At 40.6% G+C, this 20644-nt stretch overlaps 2 protein-coding genes across 2 annotated transcripts in view; one reads left to right on the top strand and one right to left on the bottom strand.

Moving 5' to 3' along the window:
• Positions 1-5922, top strand: part of SCAF4 (SR-related CTD associated factor 4) — a 69472-nt gene extending 63550 nt beyond the window's left edge. The window contains 1 exon segment of the mRNA XM_060770437.2: positions 426-5922. Coding sequence (XP_060626420.2) covers positions 426-1222 — 797 coding nt within the window. The 3' untranslated portion in view covers positions 1223-5922.
• Positions 3728-15833, bottom strand: SOD1 (superoxide dismutase 1). Its single transcript, XM_060770438.2, has 5 exons — positions 15665-15833; positions 7804-7897; positions 7435-7504; positions 5113-5230; positions 3728-4023 (listed from the first exon to the last, which is right to left on the bottom strand). The coding sequence occupies exons 1-5, from the start codon at positions 15785-15787 to the stop codon at positions 3913-3915; spliced, it is 516 nt and encodes a 171-aa protein (XP_060626421.1). The 5' UTR covers positions 15788-15833; the 3' UTR covers positions 3728-3912.
• Between the last annotated feature and the right edge of the window lie 4811 nt (positions 15834-20644).

Below are 20644 nucleotides of genomic sequence, written 5' to 3'. Positions count from 1 at the left end.
TCTAATAGAAAACTTTTTAAAGATCTTAACTCCACATAGTTGATTTCCACGCCCAACTGTTCAGAGATCAAGAACAACCCCTGTATTAAATGTAAAAGGAGGAAATTACCAGTTGTCTACTTAGAGCAAAAGTGTAAAAGGACAAAATGCTGAATGGCAGTTGGTCAGCAAGTCACTCCGGACATGAAAAGAAAGCTTGAGTTGAATCTCAACTCAGTAACAATGGTGATATTTCTTGCTTTCATTCAATAAATACTTTAAATTCACTTGAATATACAATACTTTTGAATTTCTATTTATGTTTTGAATTCTAGGCTATTCTTTTAGAAAAAACGTATCTAATGCTTTTCTCTGAAAGACGAGAGGACAATGCTGTTGAATGCATCTTATCATTAGTTTAATTTTATTTTATTTTGGTTTTTCAGGTACTCCAGGAGCCACACCTAATCCTGTGATTGGACTTCAGACGGCTTCCACGGGCCTTTTAGGTGCACGGCCTGGTTTGATCCCACTCCAGCGACCCCCAGGAATGCCACCCCCTCACCTGCAGCGGTTTCCAATGATGCCACCACGTCATATGCCTCCCCACATGATGCACAGAGGCCCACCTCCAGGTCCAGGAGGCTTTGGGATGCCCCCACCTCATGGGATGAAAGGCCCTTTCCCACCACCTGGCCATTTTGCAAGGCCTGGTGGACCTGATGATAATAATAGAGATGGAAGGCAGTTCAGGAATGATAGGCAGCCATTTACTCCAAATAGAGACCAGGAAAGATTTGGAAGGCGGCCTTTTGGGAATCGGATAGAAAATGAGCGCGAACGTTTCGGTAACCGCAATGATGACAGAGAGCATGAGCGCCTCGGTAACCGTGAAAGGAGAGATTGGGGAAGAAGAAGCCCTGAACGTGAGAGACACAGAGACGTGGAGGAAAGAAATAGACGTTTCAGCGGACAGAGAGATTCTAGGGATAGGGAATCTCGCAGAGACAAGGACGAAAATCGAGGGAAAGAGAAACCTGAGTTGACAGACAGCGTAGATGGTGTCAAAAACCATGAATCCCAGAGTAGTAAAGTGGAAAACGCAGACACTGCTTCAGAACTGAATAAAGCAGAGTCTGAACCCACAGGGGCAAAACCTGCAGAAGAGTTAACATCTGAGTCTACCTCATCTCTTGAAAAACCTGAAAAGTCTACTGGCTCAGTTGTAGAGGGTTCTCGTTAGAGACTGGATTTTTTTTTCCAAGCAAAGTGACATTGCAGTGTAGATCTTTAGAGTTGTACAGTATGCTGTATATTTGCTTTTGCTATATCTCAACTCCTCCATAGTTTATGGGGATATGTAAGCAATTTGATTGCTTCCCTTCTATTTAAAGTGGTTACAAAATAACAAAAAGAAATGAATAAACCATTGGCCATTTTTTGCTGTAACTTTTTTAAAGTTTTGACTTTAAAAAGTTTACAATTCAGAATTAGAAGTGCTTTCTATTTTTTTTTTAATTTAAGTGAAGGTAACGGTAAAAGCTCCTAAAACAAATAGGGATGTTTTTAATAAACTCTATTTTCATAACAAACTTTAATGTGTGCTATTCTTCCTGCACTGAAATGGTAAAGGATTGTTCATCTTAAAATTTGAACTGTTAATACAGTGAAGTCTAAATTAGACTTTGTTTAAACATGTTTGTGTAACGGTTCACAGAAACAATGTGGTAGTTATGTTAATTTTAAAATTTATGATTTTTAATATACATGAATAGATGGAGAAAATAGCTTTTAAAGTGTTAAGAGAAAATCTAGTGTTTGCAGTGAAAAGTTGATTTCCTGCTTGTTTTTATTGGCCATCCAAAATAGATGCTATAGTAAATTGTTGCCCTGAAACAATTTCCCTAATAATTCTTGGAAAATGTTCTTGGAAAGCACATCAGCATACTTTTGTGATAATAAACCACTGATTATGGAAGATGCTAATAAAATGCAAAATTGACACATATTCTAATATATTTTAGAGAACTGTTCGAAAGAAAATATTTTAAATTTTCAAATGTTGTCTTATGCTTTGCAATAATCACATTATTTTTATATAACCTGGTGCATCTGTCCAATTGCTTATAGAAAACTAAAGAATCCGATGTTGCTCAATTAAATATTCTAGTGCCATTTCAAAATGCAGGACAATTTAAGTCCATATGGCCTGCCCACACCTCCAGTCTTGGTTTTCGGTTTCTGTTGATATGCCCAGTACTTCAGTAGCTGTTTCCAATGAGGTGAAGAGCTACTCATTTTCTTAAGGTTATACTACAGGAAGTCTTTTCTTTGGGTCATAGCAAAACAATAATAAAAAAATGAAATTGTGAAATCATTTTCACATTAAGCTTAATTTCCATGCCATTCATTAGAAGATCAGTCAAAACGGGAATTGAAGTAACAGTACTTAAGCCTATGAAGGTAATGGGTACTATTTAAAAATCTTGTCGCTAATTAACTCAGCATTACCTATGGCTCATCACTTAAAAACAATTCAAACGTTAAAAGCATATGGAAGTCTATCAAAAACTTTATGTAAAACTTACTCATGCTGCTCTAATTTTAGATGTGAGGTAATACTATAGAGCAAGCAAGAGCTTATTTTTTTGTCAGTTATAACCACTTTTTGATGGACTTTATTGCAGGCATTTTTAAATTAGGTATATCTACTGTATGCAAAGGAAAGACTAAACATGCAGATGGCCTTGGGTAACATTAATTTCTGTCTCAGCAAGGGGCTTGAAAACTGCTCAAGCATGGGCTAGAATTGCCAAACATTTCCAATATGCCTATATACAAATATACATATATTTCAGTACTAAAAATAGTGAAAACAATTTTAAAGTGGCAATATTAAACAGGGTGCTAGGCATATGACATTTGCCCACTATTGAATATAGATTTTAAGCATGATCTTCCAAAAAACTCCTTGCACCATCTTATTGCCTACATCACCTATGGCTATCAGGGCTGGACAAGTGAATCTTTACTAAGGTTAATAAATTAAATTGTATTGTTATTGACATGAACTGTTGAGTATGCATAGTAGTCCTTTGCCGATATGCAGCTGAGTAACTGTATAAACAAGTTCAAAACATGAATTTTAAAAACACAGCATGTTGTGTTTTATTATTTTCTGCAGGACAGAGACAAGGCTTGGGTCCAGCTTGTAAAAACAATGCCATATATCTGAACTTTCTTAAATGCTCACTCTTCCTATGAAAATGAAGATAGGCTGATTTCAAACACTCCTTTTAAAGGAACCCTGGTTTCAGGCAGAGAGCTATGCAACATTAGATTATGGTCCAAAACAGGAGGTATCTTAGACTTCCATTTGAAGTGTTCAGAGCAAAGGTGCACTCAACACTTCCCTTGAATTCTCACAACTTCCAGGCATCTATTTATATATGGTTAGGGAATGAGTGAAGCCAAAGAAATTCTGGTCTGAGTGGTGGAGTTCATTTTCACAGTATCTGCAACAATGGAAACCAGATGGCTTCTCTCTTCACATGGGAAACTGGTAGAATTTACTAGATTTGCCATGGTTTAAGAGACTTCAAGAATAGGAATGTGTCAAGCCAGCTTGAAATTGCCAACATTAGGACAGATTCTGCTGACCCAATGGCAAGGTAAACGAATATAATCCACCATTTTAGACAGAATGAACTGGTGCCCAGTGTCTATGTAAAAGCAATCACTTCTGAAATTGCGTTTCATAATGCCTTTAATTACAGGTGTACAAAATATGACTTGTCAGCTTACATTCAGTTTAACAGAGCCATAACATTAGCTGGTTGCTTTATACCCTAAACAAAGCCAAATAATTGGAAAAAATTCCACAAATACATGTGACATGTTGCTTTTTAGTGTTCAGCGCTCTTCTTGGCGCATCTAGGCCTTAGCCAGTCCAATCACACCACAAGCTAGGCGAGCACCAGCATTTCCAGTTTTCAAGCTCTCATCATTTCCTCCTCTGCCCAGATCATCCGGTTTTGCATGAACCTAAAAGGAGCACAGCAACAGAATCAGACCAAGATTTGTAGGTTAGTAAAACTCATATCTTACTGTTGATGGTAACAAATGAGATACTTCCCAATGAACTAAAGAACAACCCCAATTCTGAAATTTTTAAATAGAATTCATGTTTTAAGAAAAAGAACCCTATGTCCAACCATTACTCCTCTCCTCTGGTAACTGAGTATTCCTTTCTTATAGTAATTTAATAATAATAATAATAATACATGTTATACCAGATGCCGGCAACAAACAAAAGGCAGCTATTATGTGAACCTTCCTTGTTTCAAGGAAACAGTTCAACCCCATAATGCAAATAGGTCACAAAAACATGTTAGTCTGCAGTCAATAAAGAGATAAATAATAATCAGGAAAAGATAGTTTCTGCTCAGTGTTGTAACTGTCTGTGCATTATCAGTGTTACTGCTAGTCATGTCAACCTGCGCTCCCCAACATCTATCCAGTTCTACCTAGCTTCCACACTAAGACTCTGACAAATACAACTTCAGAATTTCCACTTTCCAAAGGATCAGTATAAATAGTGTACAGAAATATTTTAGGCTGCAGGATTTGTCAACATAAACCTCTTTTAGGTCAAAAAAATTAGGGCCTAACATTTAGAACTATGCTCAGATTAATTTTAGAATACTGGTTTTAAGACTTGAAGCACATCAATATTTGTACACCTCAATATTTGCAACAAGTTGCCAATGAAATGTAATATAAGGAGAGATCTGCGCTTCAAGATGGTTTAGCTCAATGGTTCTCAACTTGTGGGTCCCCAGATGTTTTGGCCTTCAACTCCCAGAAATCCTAACAGCTGTAAACTGGCTGGGATTTCTGGGAGTTGTAGGCCAAAACACTGGGGACCCACAGGTTGAGAACCACTGGTTTAGCTCATTGCTTGTCCAAGTCATGCTTAACCCATGAACCAGCTATGCAAAGAGGTATCTCTAACAAGACAGAATAGCTTTAGGTCTGATTACTCAAGTGATTTCAATCCTTGAGAGATGCAGTCAACAGTCCCCTCAGAGAGATCAATCAAATGATACTTCCCAAGGTTTTCAAGAAACTTACCACCAGAGTACGTCCAATAACTGAATGTGGCCCCGAGAGAGAAATAATACAGTCTATTATGTCCACGTCTGCCATACCCGCACCATTTGCCTCCACATTTCCAAGATCACCAACATGCCTGAAATACAGTATTATGGTTGTTTTAAATGGAAAATTTCTTCCATTCATACTCACTTATGGAAGTGCTTCCACTCCATCCCTATTCTCACAAATGCAAAGTGGATGAAAACCGACACTGTGCCCAAGTGTCAGTTTTGCTCAACTTGTAGACAAGTTTCATTGGCCAGTGTTAGCTTTGGCTCTCGCTATTCAATCCATGTCCTTGTTTCTTTAATATTTGTCGAACCTAATACAAAAATAATCTTCCAATGGTGCAATAACCAGTTGACATTAAACTCCCATAAAATTAGTGTTACTTGACAGGGATAAACCGTTCTTTTAAAAATTGATTTGTAACACTGAAGCAATTACTGGTAATTTTATGTCTTCCTATTTTGGTTATTGCTTTGCTGAACTTCTTTCATGGTCTATTTACTGGGATTCTCTACCCATGCAACTTTAATAGTATCAGCATTAAGAGCAACACAGAAATATTTATAGTTGTACAGATTTCCAGGATGTTTTGAAGAGCTTCCTCTGGAGTTCTATTTGTAATTTAGAGCTGCCATCAGAAAATGGATACTTTCATTGTAAATCAATTGTACACATGTACTGATACCTCTAACTGTATGGCTGTATTTTGCTTGTTCTAGTAGACTGTATTCATACTTTTATTTTATGCAATGTTGAATAAACTATATGCAGAACAAATCTCATGTCTTCAAATTAGTGTTCGCATAAAATGCCTTTGTCTGGTAATATTCCAAATATGGGACAAGATTCCTATCTTAAATGTTTCATACATTAGCCAAATGTTACAAATACTTTTAATCTTTACTTAAAGCACATCAGGAAGACCTAATTAGGTGGTAGTGCAACATTAGCTAATGTTTGTTTTTAAGGGCTAACCCTAAAGATTTTTACAAAACATGTGATGTCCCCTAATCATAAAATTATTTTAGTTGGTACTTCATAACTGTAATTTTGCTACCATTATGAATCATAATGTAAGTAACTGGTATACAGGATGTATTTTTATTCACTGGACCAAATTTTGCACAAATATCGGATACACCCCAATCTGAATAGCTGGAGTTTTTTTTTGGGGGGGGGGGGGGGTTGATTTTGTCATTTGGGAGTTGTAGCTGCTGCGAGTTATAGTTAACCTGCAACCAAAGAGCATGCTGAACTTCACCAACGATGGAATTGAACCAAACTTGCTACACAGAACTTCCATGATCAACAGAAAATGCTAGAAGGGTTTGGCGGGCATTGACTTTGAGTTTGGGAGTTGTAGTTCACCTACATCCAGAGAGCACTGTGGATTCAAACAATGATGGATCTGTACCAAACTTGGCACAAATACTCAATATGCCCACTGGTGGAATTTGGGAAAAATCGATCTTAATATTTGGGAGTTGTGGTTGCTGGGATTTATAGTTCACCTACAATCAAAGAGCATTCTGAACCCCACCAATGACAGAATTGGGCCAAACTTCCCACACAGAACCTCCGTGACTAATAGAAAATACGTGTTTTCTGATGGTCTTTGGCGACCCCTCTGATACCTCCTCTTGATCCCCTCCCAGAGGTCCCAACCCCCAGGTGGAAAAACACTGTTATAGTAAGTAGTATGCACACACTGCATAGTTTTACGAAAGGCCTTATTACATGGACCAACACAACCTTGGATTTGGTCTGTCTTTGACTCAGGAGCATTATGATCTTCCAACATGGAGACAATAAGATTCACTGATACATTACAGAAAAACAAGAATGAGTACTAACACATTTCTCATGACATTAGATCTCTGTCCAGTTAAAGATTAATCCCGATAGATTGCACAGGAGCACAGGGGTTGCAAGAGGGGGACAAAGAGAAACAAAGGCTTTGTATCTATTCAAGAGCAAAGATTAATTCAGATCAAAGGTAAAGAGATATTACTACTGACTAAGCCAGAGAGTTAAACCGAAAGGCATAACACTTACCTTGAAATACTATGCCTACAGATGCAATAATCTGGTCCTAAAAGCCCCCAGAGAAAAATTCAGAACGAGTACTGTTCTGAAGATCAAAGAAAAGAAAAATTGCAAGGTGGGCACCTCTAGCCCAATAAAATGCTGTGCATGTCTGAGCTGAAGTTGAGAGCTAGACTGTAAAGATTAAAAGCCATTACACTAAAAGTTACTGCAAAATTGAACAGAGTAGGAAACTATTCTCACCTCACTTCATCTTCTGGCCCGCCATGTGTTTGATTTTCAGGATTGAAGTGAGCACCAGCACTGGTACATCCTGTAACAGATTACGCAGAGTGAGTTTTTCCCTACATCATGTCCCCTGCAAATTAGTCAAAATTAACAATCGGGGTGTGGCTCTACATGTGGCTCAATTTAATAAAAACCTTATCTGATTATACAAGCCCAGACCTATTTACATTCTTAAACACTGCAAAATTAATGTGAAAAACTGCTTCCAATAAAGTGTATTGAGTATTCCTTTGTAGCTTTAGTATATTGTATTATTCATATCTTCTGGCAAAAGAAAATGCATCATTCCAAGTTTTTTGGGGGGGGAGGGGGTGAAAGTGTTACCATTTGTGTTGTCTCCAAATTCATGGACATGGAATCCATGCTTCCCTGGAGTCAATCCCTGAATTCGGCCTTCAAGGTGCACCGCTCCACCGCTCTAGAACAGAAAAATTGTACTTAAAAAAATCAAACAAATGCTAAGTCAGAATGCACACAAAACTGCAAATACTCTCCATATAAATTAATTGTATTACTTTAATACTTCTGACAACACTGCATAGCCAGACCTTAGTCCAGCAAAAGGAACATAAACAAGAAATACTTAAAATACTACATGAAAGGGGGAAAGAAATCTGTTTCTGGGTCCTTCTGTCATATCTCGCCCCAAATATATGCGCCAGTGTATCTGCAGTCACTAGAGAAGTGTGACGTGGCCAATGACATGGGGCCGGGCATTAGCACAGCAGTTTAAGCCACCTTGCAGTAAATCTTGTCAATCAAAAGGCTGCCAGTTCGAAGCCTGGGTCAGGGTAAGCTCCTGGCCTTTAGCTTAGCTTCTGCATATCTAGCAGTTCAAAAGCAAAATGTGAGTAGAAAAATTAGGTACCGCTTAAAGAAAGCAGGGAGGTATTCTGAAGCACCCATAAGGAATGCCGGCTATTCACTGAAAAAGGAGGAAGTTACGAACAAGCTATTTGGCAGGAAGATGGGGCAACAGCACCCCCCCCCCCCAAATGGCTGTAACTGAGCACAAAAAGCCTCCAAGATGCCGAAGTTGGGAACAGCCAATATATATATACCTCTATCAATCTAATAATTGTCTGTTTTCTTTGTGTATAAAACAGCTCTGAATGTTTGCCATTTATGTATCCGGTTCTGTGATCCGCCAAGTCTCCTTTGGGGTGAGAAGGGTGGAATAAAACGACTGTAAATAAATAAATAAATAAATACTCTGCACACATAACATTATCAGGATATACACTAACCATGTTATGATGTTTTCAGACATCACTCTCACTGCAAAGAATGCCGCCACGTTATGAAAACTATATGTACAAAGCCCAAGATTCTCAGTGGAAGAATATGCAGTTATCCTAACATGTATACGTTCACAAACCTCTTTCCTAGCATATGCTATGAATCTTAGGATGCATCTACACTTCACAATTAATGTTTGTCACTACTTTACATACCCTGACTCAGTGCTATGGTTATAAACAGGAGTTGTAGTTTGGTGGGGCATTGGCACTGTTTGGCAGAGAGCTAAACATGATGCAAAGCTACAGCTCACATGATTCTACAGCACTGAGTCCCTGAAGTTCTAGTCATACCAAATGGCATTAATTCTACAACAGTGGTTCTCAACCTGTGGGTCCCCAGATCTTTTGGCCTTCAACTCCCAGAAATCCTAACAGCTGGTAAACTGGCTGGGATTTCTGGGAGTTGTGTGCCAAAACACCTGGGGACTCACAGGTTGAGAACCGCTGGTATAGATGCATTCTAAGGTTGTTTTTTCAAAGCCAGCATTCTTTACAAGTTTCAAGGAAATTTTTTCTCTTCTTCTTAGCATGCTTATTGAAATTAACAGGTTTAAAATAAATGCACTAAAAATCATTTAACTAAGAAATACATTCAACAGAGAACTACCCTTCTATACAGAAAAACCGAGGAATCCCTGAATTCATTTTCTACTATATACCCAAAAGTGATTCCAAAGTAATTTTAAAAACGAATACAGAAATGTGAATTTTCTAGTCACTGGCCATTGAGGATAATTCCAGTTCCATGCCATGCCCTCCAGAGGAAGTACACAACACTGTATAGACAGACTTCGGGGGCAGGCGGACAGTGGAGAGGTCAAACTGACAGATACACTCCTGGCTTTGTTGTCTTCGTGCATAGCTATTTATTCCAATAATCTGTTATGCACAGAGGTTACACAAGGAACTCTGGTTCTAGGAATTGCAGTCAAAGTAACATTTCCATGCTCTGGTGATGCAAAGTAAGTAAAGAGTGATAAGACCTATGTTTTAATAAAGGCCTCCCGTTTACAATATAATATTTGTATTATGTTTTAAAATGTTTTAAATGCTTAATATGTATTATTTTTCAATTTAATTTTAATGTTAATGTTACTGGAATTGTATGTGTTTTAAGGCATTGAATAATTGCCAATATGTAAGCCGCCTTGAGTCCCCTTCGGGAGGGTATAAATAGGGCAAATAAATAAATAAATAAATAAAACTTTTTTCTAGGCTGCCCTCTCTCCACGAAGGGGCTCAGGGCGATTTACATACAAAAAACGCAAACATTCAATGCCTCAAATAAGTACCAACAGATCAAAAATAAATATAGAATAGTGCAAAATAACAGTAGCAAACTTATAATAAAAGAATTAAGCATTGAAATGAAAAGTAAAATATAAACAATTCAGTAAGACAGTGAATTAAAACATGAGTAAACATTAAAACATATACCCTAAACAACAATTAAAATACATTACATTAAATGGCTTGCCACTCTATGTGCTACATCAGTTTGTTATCCGGAATGACTACAGGATCTAGGTCAGTGGTTCTCAACCCGTGGGTCCCCAGGTGTTTTGGCCTACAACTCCCAGAAATCCGAGACAGTTTACCAGCTGTTAGGATTTCTGGGAGTTGAAGGCCAAAACATGGGGACCCACAGGTTGAAAACCCCTGATCTAGGTAATGCATCAACGCTGCTTCATTATAATTAAAATTTTATAATGAATCAGCTTTGGTGAACCATAGTCAAAGTAACATTTCCATGTTCTGGTGATGCAAAGTAAGCAAAGAGTGATAAGAAACATTTTAATAAAGATCTGCTTGCAACTCTAAACACTATACCAGCTTGTTATCCAGAATGACAATATCTAGGTAATGCAACAAAGCTGGTTTGTTATAATTAGGAATTCAAGGTTCATATCAAATAACCCTGTGGCAAAGTGTTTCAATACCCTTGAACTATCTGAAGGCCTACATCCACACCCAGCATGCTTAGATAACCTAATTATGCAAGAACATATTAGTGATGGTAAGACGGTATGCACTCACGTACAAAGCATGTATTGTGCAACAGTAGCAGAAAGCAGCGTGGATTAGAAACACTAAGCGAAGCAAAACCTCTACAGAAGACTCTCAGATCAAAAGGGAAAATCAATTACTGTAGTAAATGCACATTCCATGTATTGCTTCTAACATTCCATATCAGGGCAATATTCTTAGTTGTCTGCTGCAGGACCGGTTCTTCAGATGTTATTGGACTGCAATACCCATCATTCCAAGCTTGCAATAATGAGGAATGTAGGAATTCATATTGCATATACACCCAGAAGGCCACAAGTTGCTCACCTCAACAGAGGGAAATAAACGTAAAGGTTTCTCCTTGACATTAAGTCTAGTCATGTCCGACTCTGGAGTGTGGTGCTCATCTCCATTTCTAAGCCGAAGAGCCAGCGTTGTCTGTAGACACTTTCAAGGTCAGGTGGCCAGCATACTGCATGGAGTCCTGTTACCTTCCTGCCAAAGTGGTACCTACTGATCTACTCAGATTTGCATGTTTTCGAACTACTAGGTTGGCAGAAGCTGGGGCTAACAGTGGGAGCTCACCCTGCTCCCCAGATTTGAACCGCCGACCTTTCAGTCAGCAAGTTCAGCAGCTCAGCAGTTTAACACGCTGTGCCACATGAGGATCCTTCAACAGAGGTAGTGGACATCAATAAAAAAGACACTAAGGAGGGGGCAAGCTTGTTTGTGCTGTTCTGGAGATTAGGAAGCAGAGCAATGGATTCAAGCTGCTGTGGAGTCTCCTTCGCTTGAGGTTTTTAAGCAGAGGCTAGATGGCCACCTCTCAGGAGTGCTTTGATTGAGTTTTCTTAGCAGAATGAGGTTCAACTGGATGGCTTTGGAGCCTCTTTCAACTCTAGTATGATTCTATGTAAGAAGAGCTTTTTACAATGCTTTTGAACTGTAAACAGTTCCTCTACGGAGGTTGAGAAGATTGGTATATACAAGTTTTAAATAAATAAATGAGAATATTTTTTTAAAAAAATCCTATTCTAACTCTTCAATCACTTCCATTTCAAGAACTGAATGTTTTCCTGGCTCATCAGTAGAAATCCAGAGATTATGAAATGTGTAAACATACTTTCCACTAGGTTCCATGAGGGTTTGAAAAAAGACAAGCAAACACAGCTTGTAAAACCTGTTTGTGAAGCTGATCAGAGTACAAGACTCTCGCTTTCCCCCCTTCAACATGGGCTGATTCCAATCCCGTGACTCAGCAAGAATTACTCCCTTTCTTTGGGGCAGGAAAAGAAGTGCTGCTTTGGCAGAAGCACAAAATAAAAGAAACCATGCCCAGAACAACCTGAAATACCGTTGTGGCTCCAGGAGTGTGTAAAGCAAGGTGTCTCTTGCTTACAACCCTGTGGATAGGGAAATGAAAACCCTAAGGTAAAACGGCTGAAATGTATTTTTTATTAACCCAGATGTTCTTTTTAGAGGGGAACCAAGCCATGTGGTTGCAAGAAAAGAGGGAACAGAAAACAGAAATGTATATTCCCCACAACATTAGCATTAACTGGGGAGGGTTTTTTTCAACCTAGATTTTGGGGGGGAACATGTCTCCCAAACATCCTTATGACTCACTGACACATTTTTCAGCTCAGGCCTCATTTTTTCTGTAGGAATGCTAACATTAATTTTAATAGTCACTGTTACCTTTAGCCTAGTTTCAGCCATACTTTTATTAGACCATGGCTTTTTAAACTTTTCCATTCACAACTCCATTCCGCCTGAGAAAATTTTACATACGTTGGTACATCATTATAAAAATAAAACATTTACTGATAATAAATCAGCATTTACAAAGCGTATGAAACAGGCTGATTTTCCTTTTTGTGGATGCTGTGCATTTTTTGCCATGTCCACTGTTTGCACCATTCGTTGCTAACAGATTGTGTAAGTGAGTTGCAATCAGAAATCCTTTACTGTTGCCAATTTTTATGACCCCCAACAATGAGTTAAAGGGACCCTCTTTGGGGACAGGACTCACAGTTTACAGCAAAGTGATCTAGACCAGTTTCTCATCAAACTATGCTCCTCCAGATGTTGGACTTCAACTCCCACAATTTCTAAAAGCTGGTACACTGGCTGGGATTTTTGGGAGCTGAAGTCCAAAACACCTGGAGGGGCACAGTTTGAGAAACACTAGACTAAAAGTGCATGTGTTAATATCTAAACAGAAGTTGAGCATTCCTTATTGGGAAATCCAAAATACTCCAAAATGCAAAACTGTCCATACAGGTGGTTGTGACAGTGATACAGAATCTTAGAGTTATAGGGCCATCCAGTCCAACCTCATTCTGCCATGCAACAAAATACAATCAAGGCACTCCCAACGGGTGAGCATGCAGCCACTCCTTAAAAACCTCCAATGAAGGAGATATCCAAAGATGTACCTTCCACTGCCAACTATCTCTTACTAACCTTACTATCCTTCTTACTAATGTTTAATTGGAAACTTTTTTCTGCCCTTTGAATCTTTGCTTTCTGATGACTCAATGTACACAAACTTTGTTTAGTAAAGGTTAAGTCCATTATGTCCAGTTGTGTCCGAGTCTGGGGGTTGGTGCTGATTTCCATTTCTAAGCCAAAGAGCCAGCGCTGTCTGTAGACACCTCCAAGGTCATGTGGCCGGCATGGCTGCATGGAGGGCCGTTACCTCTCCTCCAACATAGTACCTATTGATGTACTCACGTTTGCATGTTTTCAGACTGCTAGGTTGGCAGAAGCTGGGGCTAACAGCGGGAGCTCACCCTGCTCCCCGGATTTGAACTGCGAACCTTTCAGTGAGCAATTTCAGAAGCTCAGTGCTTTAACCTGCTCCACCACGGGGGCTCCAGGAAGATAGGCTTGGATACCACCTCAGAGATATCTCATTGTGCACATATATGCAAATAAAGGTCTGAAAAAAATCTGAAATATTTCTCGTCCCAGGCATTTTGGATCAGGGATACTCAACCTGTGTATCAAAAAGTCACGAGAGAGAAGCACATACCAAAAACCTGGCCTTCAGAAATACAAATGTGGCAATTATTCTTTATTATTATTATTATTAGATGCATAACAAGATTAGTACAGAGTGAATAAGATCATTTGTATTCAATCACACGTTGGATAATGAATAATGTGTGTGCTGATCCGAGAAGGATGGCCTTTTGCAGCTGACAGATAGTAATCTTGTCAGTGTTGATTGTTTTTAAGTGCAGGCTAAGGTCTTTAGGCACTGCACCCTGCGTGCTGATCACAACTGGGACCACCTTTACTGGCTTGTGCCAGTCTTTACAGTTCGATCTTTAAATCCTCATGTATATTATTACTATAATATTATATTAATATCATGTATATCATTGTGAATATTGTGCGCGCGCACACACACACACACACATATTGCATATTACATCTGGCACCACAAGATGCAGAGACAACCTTAAGAAATGGGGCTACAAAGTGGAGTTCACGACATGTGGGTGGTGAAGAGCAAACCACAGACCACCTATTACAATGCAACCTGAGCCCTGCCACATGCACAGTGGAGGACTTTCTTATAGCAACACCAGAGGCACTCCAAGTGGCCAGCTACTGGTCAAAGGACATTTAGTAGAATGCCAAGTTTTTAAACTTTGTGTTTTCTCAAATGCATTGGTTCACTCCTGATACGATAAATATTAGATCATAATACTATATTCATATCATATATATTATTATCATGTATATTATAATTAATATTATGTATATTATAATATTATAGAATCATAGAGTTGGAAGAGACCTCGTGGGCCATCCAGTCCAACCCCCTGCCAAGAAGCAGGAAATTCGCATTCAAAACACCCCTGACAGATGGCCATCCAGCCTCTGTTTAAAAGCCTCCAAAGAAGGAGCCTCCACCACACTCCGGGGCAGAGAGTTCCACTGCTGAACAGCTCATATTAATATCATGTATATTATTATCATCATCTTGTATATTATATTAATATCATGCATATCATTATTAATATCAAGAGCCCCCGGTGGCGCAGTGGGTTAAACCCATGTGCAGGCAGGACTGAAGACTGACAGGTCACAAGTTTGAATCCGGGGAGAGTGCGGCCGAGCTCCCTCTGTCAGCTCCAGCTCCTCATGGGGGGACATGAGAGAAGCCCCCCCCCCCCAGGAATGGTAAAACATCAGAACATCCGGGCATCCCCTGGACAACGTCCTCGCAGACAGCCAATTCTCTCACGCCAGAAGCGACTTGCAGTTGCTCCTGATACGACCAAAAGCATTTATTTATTTTTCGCATTTCTATCCCGTCACTTCTCAACCCCCGAAGGGGGACTCAGAACGGCTTACAGTGGACCCCGTAATGAGGCTATATGATTATATTATTATTAATAATAATTATATTAATATCATTTATATTATTATATTTATATACTATAGTGAAAAGTACCACAACCAATACAATACAGTATGCAATTTAAAGCCTATAATGGAATTAAAAATATAATTATCTGAAAATGACAAAACTCACTGCAACTATTTTAAAACACATCGCCTTTGATGCACCCTAACAGAGAGCCAGCATTAAAGGAACTGGGCTAAGGGGCCATCTACACTGTGGAATTAATGCAGATTGGCGCCAGGGCTGAATGCCAGGGGTTCCTGGGATTTGCAGTTTGACAGAGAAGGCCCAAAACCTTGCAAGACTGCAGCTCCCGTGATGCCTTAGCGTGGAGCCATGGCAGTGACAGAGGGGCCTGCTTGCATGGCTGGATTCCCTCGCTCCCTCTCCGGCCCCAAACCCAGGCTTTCCATCCCTTTCCTTCCCGGCTGCTCCCTTCCCAGAAGAGCCTTGCCTGCTGCTCGAAGCGAACGACGCCGCAGACATTGCTCCCGGAGGCCGGGTCGGCCGTCAGCAAGCAGACCGCCTTCTGCACCGCCATATTGGTCGTCTGTCCAAAACCCTTCGCAGATAACATAGCTGCACCGCCCCTACTTGCACCACCGAGCACGGGCCCGCCTCCGCGCCCTTTTATACCCTACCACCCAATCGCCAGGCAGTGTGCCATTCTATCCCCGCCCTTCTCCAAGCCAGGCAGCCAACCGGCGGGCGAAACATTTCGACCTTAGCCAATCAGGAACGAGCGAAGGCGAAATGGTCTTTTCCCTCGCTCTGAAAGGAGGGCCCGGATTAATCAGCTTGTCCTCATTGTGGCCAAAGGTGAGTGCCTGTAGGGTTGAGGCAGTTTTACACTAACTCAGTGTTATGAAATCCTGGGATTTGGAGCTGTAAGACTAGGAAAACTACACTTCTCAAAGACATTATAAAGCAGCACAAACTTTTGCCAAGCACAGCAATACTATAAATCCCATTATTCCATGTTATTGAGGCATGGCAGTCGAACTGCATTAATTCTGCTGTGTAGATACACCTTCAGTCACACAAAAGGCTGTATTAATAATACTGTATAGATCAGGCAGGAGCAAAGTTTGGCTCTCCAGGTGTTTTGGACTCCAACTCCCACAATTCCTAACAGCCTCGGGCCCTTTCCTTTCACCCCTCAGCCGCTTAAGCGGCTGAGGGGTGAAAGGAAAGGGCCCGAGGCTGTTAGGAATTGTGGGAGTTGGAGTCCAAAACACCTGGAGAGCCAAAGTTTACTCGTGCCTGGTGTAGGTACACCTAAAGGCAAACCAGTTTCTTTATTTTATTTGTTAATGTCAGAAGCAAGTTCAGGGTACAGTTTAAATGCATTTAAAAACACCAACAAAGTTTTAAAAACTTGGCATTATGGTAAATGTCCTTTGACCAGAAGCTGGCCACTTGGAGTGCCTCTGGTGTCGCTATAAGAAGGTCCTCGCTTGTACATGTGGCAGGGCTCAAGGTTGCATTGTAATAATAATAATAATAATAATAATCTTCACATCCTTAGCTGCTGCAAGAAGATCATGCAGACAGACTACAAGCAGAGGCATAACACCATTGCTCGGGTGATTCATTGGAACTTGTGCCACAAATACCATCTGCCTGCGACAAAGAACTGATGGGATCACAAGCCGGAAAAAGTTACAGAGAATGAACATGTCAAACTCCTCTGAGAATTCTGAATTCAGACATACAAGAGTTTTGGAGCACAAAACTCCTGACCTCGCGATTGTGTTAAAAAACAAGGTATGGATTGTCGATGTTACAATCCCGGCTGACAGCAGAATTGAAGAGAAACAACTGGAAAAGCTGACACAATATGAGAATTTAAAGATCGAACTGCAAAGACTCTGGCACAAGCCAGTAAAGGTGGTCCCAGTGGTGATCGATACACTGGATGCAGTGCCTAAAGACCCTGGCCTTCACTTAAACACAATCGGCGCTGACAAAATTACCAGCTGCCAGCTGCAGAAGACCACCTTACTGGGATCTGCACGCATTATTTGCCGATACATCACACAGTCCTAGACACTTGGGAATTGTCCGACGTGTGATCCAATACAAAGCCAGAAGAGTGCCTGCTGTGGACTCATCTTGTTGTGTTTCTAATAATAATAATAATAATAATAATAATCTTTATTTATACCTCGCCACCATCTCCCCGAGAGGGACTCAGGGCAGCTAACATGAGGCCAAGCCCAAAAATACAATACAGCAAAATAAAATACAAGATGCAAACAACAAAAAACAGCAAAATTATATCACAATAAAATACATACAATAGCAGAATATAGTAAACAAAGCAAAATAACATAATATAAAATCAAACATTATGGGTGGGCCACATGGACAAGGTAAAATGATAAAACCCTGGATGAGGTAGGAGTAGAAAAAGTGCATTTGAGAGGAGCCCAAAAGGATGGACAGTGGGGTTAGGCTTTCAGTTTAGGATGGGAGAAAGTGCATCACAGGGGCAACACTGTAGGTGGAACAAACAGAAATGGGGTGAATGGTCATTCTCCAAAGGAACATCGGAAGAGCCAAGTTTTCAGATCTTTCTTAAAGGCTGCTAGGGTGGGGGCTTGCCTAATTTCACCAGGTAGTGAATTCCAAAGTCAGGGGGCCATAGCGGAGAAGGCTTTCTCCCTCATTCCCACAAGTCATGCTTGTGATAGAGGAATGGGCAAGAGGAGGGCCTCCCCAGAGGATCAGAGGGATTGTACAGGTTGGTGGAGGGAGATGTGGTCACGAATTACTACAAAATTGTAGGAAGTTTTCTGTGGTTTGTTCTTCTCCACACTCGCATGTCGTGGACTCCACCAATTTGTTAAGGTTGGCTCTGCATCTCGTGATGCCAGAGCACAGTCTGTTCAGCGCCTTCCAAGTCACCCAGTCTTCTGTGTGCCCAGGGGCAGAGTCTCTCATTTGGTGCCAGCCATTGAACGAGGTTCCGGATTTTAGCCTGCCACTTTTGGACTCTCGCTTGCTGAGCTGTTCCTGCAAGTATCTCTCTCGATCTTAGGAAGCTGTTTCTTGATTTAAGCCATTGGTTTGCTGGCTGACATCCAAACAGAGGATGGGCCGAAGATGTCAATGCCTTGTTCCTTTCATTATTGGCTGCTACTTCCCTGCAGGTATGAGGTGGTGCAATACCAGCTAAACAGTATAATTTCTCCAGCGGTGTTAGGCGTAGACATCCCGTGATTATGCAGTATGTCTCATTAAGAGCCACATCCTGTTTTAATGCAGTGAGATGTATTCCATACTAGGCATGCGTACTGAGCAGAAAAGTAGCAAAGCACAAGGGCAGATGTCTTCACTGTTTCTGGTTGTGATCCCCAGGTTGTGCCAGTCAGCTTTCGTACGATATTACTTCTAGCACCCACTTTTTGCTTGATATTCAAGCAATGCTTCTTATAACTCAGTCCACGGTTCAGAGTGACTCCCAAGCAGGGCTGTAGCGGGGGGGGGGGGGGGGGGGGTTGGGGGGAGTTTAAGGGTTTTACACCCCCCCCCCCCCTCCGAAAGGGTTCAACACCCCCGCCGGTAACCTGGTTTACTCATGAATTTTGACTGGTTTACCAATTTATGAGTAAACCATGTTTCTTTTTTAGCCTGACACATTTCAGGGCGGGGTTGAACTTTTAACCCACCCCCGGCTACAGCCCTGCTCCCAGGTATTTGGGTGTGCTGCAGTGCTCCAGTGGATTTCCTTCCCAGGCAATCCTCAGAGTTTGAGATGCTTCTCTGTTCTTAAGATGAAAAGCACATGTCTGTGTTTTAGATGGCTTAGGAATCCACTGGTTTTCCCTGTAATAGGCAGTAAGAGCACCTAAAGCTTCAAAGAGCTTCTGTTCAACCATTTCAAAGTTCTGCTTGAGCAGTGATGGCACGATCGTCAGCAAAGATGAAACTCTCTGTCCCTTCTGGCAGTGGCTGGTCATTTAGCTGGTCATTTAGCATGTAAATGCTAAAAAATGTGTAAAAGCCAGTTAATAAGGGCAAATAATAACAAGGCAAGGGCCGCCCAGCTGCATTTTCCAAAGTTAAACTTTTTTTGGAAAGCCAGTATTACTACAGATTTGAGTATCCCTCATTATGTATCTGCAAGAATTCCAAAATCTGAAATGCAGAGCACTTCTAGTGCTTGCCAACACATAATGTAATATTTTGGAGATGGGATGCAAATCTAAACATGAAATTTACTTATGTTTCATATCCACATAGCCTGAAGGTCATCTTATATAGAATATTTTAAATAATTATGAGCATGGAACAAAGTTTGTTCACATCAGAAAGCAAAGATGTCAGCAATTCAGTTTTGAGTGTTAGAGTATTTCGTATTCCAGGCAACCTGTATTGCTTATTCCCAACTGGACAGTTCTACAATCTTTATTTCATCTCCTTGCTTCCATGTTAGAAAATCAATATCCCTTGCGTCATGTGTCAATTCACCTGCAACAACTGCAATTTTGTGAGTTTTCTGGGCTATATGGCCATGTTCCAGAAGCATTCTCTCCTGATGTTTTCCCCACATCTGTGGCAGGCATCCTCAGAGGTTGTGAGGTCTGTTGGAAACAAGGCAAGTGAGGTTTATGTATCTGTAGAATGTCCAGGGTGGGAGAAAGAACTCTGGTCTGCTCGAGGCAAGTATGAATGTTGCAATTGGCCACCTTGATTAGCATTTAATGGCCTTGTAGCTTCAAAACCTGGCAGATTTCTGCCTGAGGGTCCTTTGTTGAGAGGTGTTAGCTGGCCCTGATAGAATTTTGTTTGGAATTCTCCTGTTTTTTGAGTGTTGCTTTTTGTTTACTGTCCTGATTTTAGTTTTTTAATACTGGTAGCCAGATTTTGTTCACAAGTCATTTAAATTCATCAAGCATGTGGACAGTTTCAACAGAAAGGAGGACACCATGAAAATGAACAAAATCTGGATACCAATATTTAAAAACCCTCTAAAATCAGGACAATAAACAAAGAGCAACACTACAGCTCCAAATACATTAGAAATAAAACAATATTAAGTCTGATCCTTTCCCACCTTAATGGAGAACCAGATCCACAACAAATTGGACATGAAGGCCATAACTTTCTACTGTTGATTCCATTCACCAGGTAGATGGGTTGAGGCAGGCCCATAGCCAGGATTTTGATTCGGGGGGGGGGGGGGCTCAGGATCTACTCTAGCAAACCTTTTCTATCATTATCCCAATACCCCCATGCATATGGGATATATTGAGCATGGTGATCATATCCTGATATGAATAAACATAACCGTTTAAATAATGTAGCAGTAAGGCCTTCTCGCGGACCACCCTGAGAATTTCGGGGGGGGGGGGGGGCTACGGGCCTGGATTGAGGGCACATGTTGCCTCCAATTCTGGATAGTACATTGCTTGCATGAGTAGTTTAT

Source organism: Anolis sagrei, chromosome 3 (assembly GCF_037176765.1).
Source record: "Anolis sagrei isolate rAnoSag1 chromosome 3, rAnoSag1.mat, whole genome shotgun sequence".
Lineage (NCBI taxonomy): Eukaryota > Metazoa > Chordata > Lepidosauria > Squamata > Dactyloidae > Anolis > Anolis sagrei.
This window is presented reverse-complemented; position numbering and strand designations above follow the sequence as displayed.